This window comes from Cupressus sempervirens, chromosome 8 (genome assembly GCF_028749045.1).
Source record: "Cupressus sempervirens isolate cs-2001-9-10 chromosome 8, ASM2874904v1, whole genome shotgun sequence".
Lineage (NCBI taxonomy): Eukaryota > Viridiplantae > Streptophyta > Pinopsida > Cupressales > Cupressaceae > Cupressus > Cupressus sempervirens.
The window spans coordinates 214,804,016-214,810,257 of record NC_143125.1 but is presented as its reverse complement, the minus strand read 5'-3'; the positions used below and the strand labels follow the sequence as shown (position 1 = coordinate 214,810,257).

At 31.3% G+C, this 6,242-nt stretch overlaps 1 protein-coding gene across 1 annotated transcript; it reads left to right on the top strand.

The window, feature by feature from the left end:
- Positions 1-1,219: 1,219 nt before the first annotated feature.
- Positions 1,220-2,310, top strand: LOC149542268 (uncharacterized). The gene has a single exon (XM_089796187.1). The coding sequence runs from the start codon at positions 1,473-1,475 to the stop codon at positions 2,148-2,150; it is 678 nt and encodes a 225-aa protein (XP_089652313.1). The 5' UTR covers positions 1,220-1,472; the 3' UTR covers positions 2,151-2,310.
- Positions 2,311-6,242: the final 3,932 nt, after the last annotated feature.

Here is a 6,242-nt window from a genome sequence, read left to right as displayed (position 1 = left end):
GGTGTTATCCCCACTCCAATCTTACCTTCTACTTGGAGGGTTTTAGGGTTACCAAATATTGTGCTATGGTATTATTACTTCACTACTTTATGTTTCTTGCATATAAGTAGATTAGACAACTTCACAAAGTGGGTTAAGTAGAAGAAGTTTAAGTGGTTCCTGGTTCACCCTTACTCAGAGTATTTGGTAAATATCATATGGAGGCCAATCCTTAAATTTTGTCATTATGAATATTACTAATAGTGTAATATCTATGTGTTGACCCTCGCTAACTAAAAGGGCGTGTTAATATGATATATATAAATAAATATAATGATTATATTAATTACCCAACATGTCCCATAAAGGGACATGTCTCTTCTTGGCTTATGCTCTTTATAAATCGAAGAGCTTGTTGTCTTTGAAGAACACATACAGTAAGGCACTGCTATTACACAAGTAACAATCCTCATAAAAATAACAATGTTTCTATTCATTACTAAATAAATTTCAAAATACAAGTAGACAATACATTTTTAAAAAGAAATTATTTTATTGACAATGTGAGGTTTGAGCTAATGACCTCACAAAGGAAGCCATGCCAATTTACCATTGTATTGCAGATGACTCTCAAGTAGACAATACAATTTTTAAGAGTTAAAACATAATATTGAAAACAATATAAATTAATTAATATCTCTATATTAACAAATCTTATACAAAAAGAAAAGACATACCAAAATTAAAAGTAGTCTAAAGTTTCTTATAGAGTTTATTAAAAGTAAGTCTTTTCAAATTCAAGAGTTCAATATCATAAGGAATGAGACTAAGATCATATTCCTAACAAATTTTGAAGAATGAATATCCCTCAATCCTTGACTCTCAATCAAAGAGTTACAACCTAAGACATGTATTCTAGTATCATATAACTAATACTACTTTGTAAATAAAAAATCTTCAAAATAAAATATAATAAACACCTCAAAAAAAAATCATAATGTACTATCTACCAATTCAAACTTCATTGGGATTATACCATTTCAATATTTCTATACAACCTCACACTCAGCTAAATATATACCGAATAAACTATACTCCCAAAGCCGGATAATAAAACGGATGTAAAATCATCCATCCAAGGAAAGGTAAACGCTAGAGCCCATTTGTTTTTTATATTGAAACATTGCAATAACAACTTTAATCATGGATCATTCATCCTATGAAGTAGCTATCTATTAAACTGTACATTCCTCCTTGAGCGGCTGTCTTTTTTCAAGCCTCAACATTTTGCATGCTTTTCCTCCACACACTCCACCGTCCCTCTATCTCCTACCCTTCATTTAGTCCTTTGTTCTTTGCTCAATCTACAGAAGTTTATGCAACAACCTCTGTTCATGTGGAGTCTACTGGTCAAGACTATGAAGTTTCTGCCGTAGCCTTCAGTCAGATCAATTCGAGGCTAAGAAAATTGTGCATAATTTTTTCTTTTTGCAATGCCAAAGAAGGTGAAGCAAAAGAAGAGGTGGGTAGAAGAGGGAGAAGAGTACGTTAAATCTGCAGCTTGGGCTTGGTATTTGCACAGATCAAAAGCATCTTGTAAATTTGTGAAAGAATGTGATGCTCATGCCATTGTTATAAGAAGAGGAGGAAGCTGTGCGGGGCCTTCCAGATTCAAGCTGGAAGCCATGGGACTCCTCAACAACAACAAATCCATGATAAATATCAAGTTTCCCCTGTTGGAAAGCGAAAATAGTTCAAATTCTTGTGATGGGTTAGCAAGCATTTTCATGGAGGAATCTGATCTGATGACGGGATCCCATGAGAGCTCTTTGTTGGATTCATATGAGATGGGGGCACTCTGCAAGCAATTGCAGTCCACTTTTGGTGGAGGTGGAGGTGGAGGTGGAGGCCCTCCTGTTTATAATTCTCATGTGAAACATAGTAAGAAATCTTTGGAACATCAGAGGAAATCTTTGCAAAATCATGAGAAATCACTGATAGTTAAAGAGGGTTCGTGTAAGAATGGGAGTTCAAGGTCTCCAAAAGCTAGGTTTCCTTCCCATATTCAGTCTAGGTGGATGCCCATCATGTGCAGTTTAACAGATGCGGTCATCCCTGGGCCTGTTAATCATGCCATCAGGAAAGCCAATACATCTAGATTCAGATCCTAGTTACATACATGTATCTATACAGTACAGTCCATAATGCACTTTTTTTTTTTTCAATTTTATAAGTCTAGTAGAAAAGTTTTGGAGTGTCGAAGGATTGTAGTTTCATTGGTAAGAATGTTTATAAGAGATATTGAAATCATTAATCGTCAAGATTCAAATATCAAGAGATGTGGTCTAGCCAAGTTCGTAACTTTTTGAGCCACTTAACAAGAGGCGTGTTTAGATGTATGCTTACTCAAATCATTGTAATTGACAATAAGATTGACATAGTTACATACCACCTGGAAGGCCAATATCAAGATTTAGATCCCAGTTACATGTATCTATCTCTTAACAGCACAGTAGGTAATGCACTCTTCTTTCAATTTTATAAGTTAATAGAAACGTTTTTTAAGCATGGAAGGGTTGTAGTTTAATAGGTTGAGTATAATTAGTAAGAATGGTGATATTAGAATTCTTTCATGAAGATGAATCCTTATAAGCCTGTTCTAGCCAAGTTCAATTCCTAAATTAATTTTTGAATTATTTAACAGAATGAAGCTTGTTTAGATATATGCTTACTCAAATTATTGTAATGAACAATATAATATAGACATACCCACATCTACATATATCAATATATTTCCATAAAATAATCAGAACTCACAATTTCCACGTTTAACTTGCAAATAGTAGTCTAAATCTAGTCCATGAGATTGGAACAATATCATGACTCCTGAGCATTCTTTGGAATTTTCCTACTTACAAACCAGTGTCAAACATGTGATGCAGAATGATTCCAAACAGAGAACCACGTTATGAGAATGATTGCAACAGAGATCATATTTATTTGTGAATTTTTTTTAATGAAACATATATTCTATTTGTCTGTGACTTTTAAAGATTATGATCTTGTTAGCTCGAGAGATATGTGAGTACCATGTTTTAATTCTTTGCAAATCTTGTGGGGCTCAATAGCTGGGATGCCACACGACATAAACTGTGATCTGTTTATAATTTGATGTGATTTGGTTATAAATATATTATGATTAATTTGTTCGTTAGTAATAATCAATTAGATGATGTGATCTTAGTTAATATAAGTTTTTATAATGAAATATTAATTTTTTAATTTAACAATATAAATTAAAGAGAACTGGTTTTCTTTTCTATCAATTTCAATTTTAAAATCAATTCAAATAAAATAAACTTGTCTTATATTTATATTTAAGATTAATATAATTTTTTTCAAATTTGAAGAATGCTACAAAAATCTCTCATTTCAGATGTGAATGAATTAATAAAGAGAATGGTGTCCACCCTTCCAAACACTCTAGCTATCCTCTAAGTTAGTAAATAAACTAGAATGAGTGTGTCCATATGATTGTGAATTTAAGATTAGGGTCGACACACATGTAAGTAAATAAAAAAATGGAGGGAAGGTGGGAGTGAATTCAACACACAACCTCATTGTACAAAAAATTAATTTAAGTTGTGCCTTAGAATGACATGTTCTTTCTAAGGATGTTGACCGGGCACTAAATTCACCCAAGACTAAAAACCCATATGTATATATGTAAATATAAAATTGTGCATATATGTAAACATATGTATATATACATATGTATACACACATGCATGTGTGTGTATGTATATATGTATGGATGTATACAAGTACAACATATACATATATCCACACATATGCATATGGAATTTTAGTCTTGACTGAATTTAGTACTCATTCAACCACTTTGGAAAGAATATATAAATATTTACATATGTATATACATATACATATATCTATATATGCATGTATGTGTGTGTATGCATGTATGTATATAAATAATAATTCCTTTTAGAATTCCCCACAAGTACAAAATTGAGTTTGAACCAAATGTTACATTTATCAAATTTAAAATGTCAACAAAAATGAAATCCACCTAGTCTAAAACCATGCAAATAAAATAAAATTACTTTGAAATAATGTAAGGGGTTCTAGTCTATTGAACAAGTTGAATAATTGAGCAGGGCTCAAGGAGTTGAATCAAGTGCAATCAAACAATTTCCTTAATTAATCTGGTGAAAACTAGAAGTAGTCATAAACTTATAACATATATGAACATGAAATCACAAAACTCCAAGCACCATGAATATCATAAATTATACAGAAACCCAAGATGGGAAAAAACCTGGAGGAACTAATACTTGTTAATAGAACACTAGTTAAGGTGACACCATTTAAGGTGATATTTATAAAAGCTTGCTATCATTTGGGATAACTACTAATAAATAGAAAGGCTCATTGCAAATAAAAATAGACTCACTATGAGAATATAAAAAATAAAAAATAATTTACCACTAAATTCACTATCACCATGTTCAACCAATAGTATAAAAGTGAATAAAATTTTTCTATAGGTTGCATCAAGTTACATATAGATAATACACATATCTTTCTTTGTCATTTTTGTATAATTCACTATAGCTCACATACAAGCAAACACAACAAATAAAAACATTTCTCTCTTATACCATGTCATGCCAATAACTAAGTTAGTCTAACGTAATTTGAAATAGGTCGCACAGAAGAATTCATGTAATGGTAAGGAATGAAATCTAGTTCACCTTGATCAAATCAACATGCCTCATGCACAACAACATACTACACAATTACCAAGATTTTTAGAACCAAAAGATAAAATTTATAGGCTATAATGCAAACACTTGAATCGAAGAACAATAACTACTTCATAGATAGGAATGAAACCAAAGAAATGAAACAAAATTATGTGATGTAGGAGCATCCTGGGTGTAAGGGCAATCGTGCATCACCCAAAAAAAATTATGTTTCCCATTTTCCAATTTTTTAGTTTTTAATAAGGGTTCTTCCTATACAAAGTTGCTATTTGAGGGAGCTTTCTAATTTTGGTAAGTTGGTATTATATGCTTAGATTGTTATTATCTCATATATGGACTTTCATCTTTGACATATCAACCTACTGGATGAGTTTTATTGTCATATCATATGTATTGGTGCAACCATTGTATATTTTCAGTATGAATTTTGGCTATCCAAATTCCAGGTCTAGTGATGAAGGCCTAAATGGCTTCGAAACAAGGTAGAACCTTATCTCATGATACTTGCACTACCAATTGATGTAGATATCCAGCCAAGGATTTTGGAATGGAGTTCTAATAGCCCATCGAGTCAATGGTTTGTATAGTGCTTGCCCTAGTTTGCATTTTGTTATCATTGCCAAACTCTTTTACACCAGTTTTATGTTGATAATTAATAGTGACATTATTTTGAGATTATTAGATATTGTTTCAGATTCAATTTATTATATGATGAGATCATTTGGTACTCTATATTTCATGTATTCATGATGATTATTCAGTGATTTCAGTTATTGATGATGATTAATTAGATGGTTTATTATCATATGTGTTTTATTATGGATACTTATCTCATACTGCATGTGTATGGTGTGCATGTTTGTTTCTTTATGTATGGCATTTTTTATGTGGTTAAGGGAGTCGTAGTCACTTGCTAGTCAGGATCTACACAATGCACCACTTCCTGCCATGGCCTATTTAGCTTAGTATATATTGTGCTTGTACATGTGTGGATTTTATGCAGGGTGCAAGTACCGGGTATCAATTTCTCTGGATTGCCAAGATGAGCGTACCCTATCACATTATCTCAATGGTAAAAAAGGGGAGATAAATCCTTAAGTCCAAATCCTAAACCCTTTAATCCATTTGTCTTGATTGAAAATGAGGACAAGTTTCTGAGTCGAGTACCCTCCGAATGCATTGAATGACGTTAATTCATGATTATAACCATTTAGTTTGATTTTGTATGTGTTTTGCTATGATGGATTTTTTTATTTTACTTTATGAGTCTTGGATGAATTTTCTATTAATTAAGTCTAATTAAAAGATTTAATTAATGAGTTAATTTAATGAAAAATTAATATGATATTTTAATATTTTATTTTATTTTATTAATTGAGAAATTAGTTAAATACAAAGAATTAAATTTGAAGATAAAAGTTATAAGTTTAAATTCGAACATGATAATATTTATTTAATTTAATAATAATATATTTA

Bases quoted from the DNA above. Each gene is read 5' to 3' on its own strand.
- LOC149542268 (XM_089796187.1), top strand. From the start codon at position 1,473: ATGCCAAAGAAGGTGAAGCAAAAGAAGAGGTGGGTAGAAGAGGGAGAA.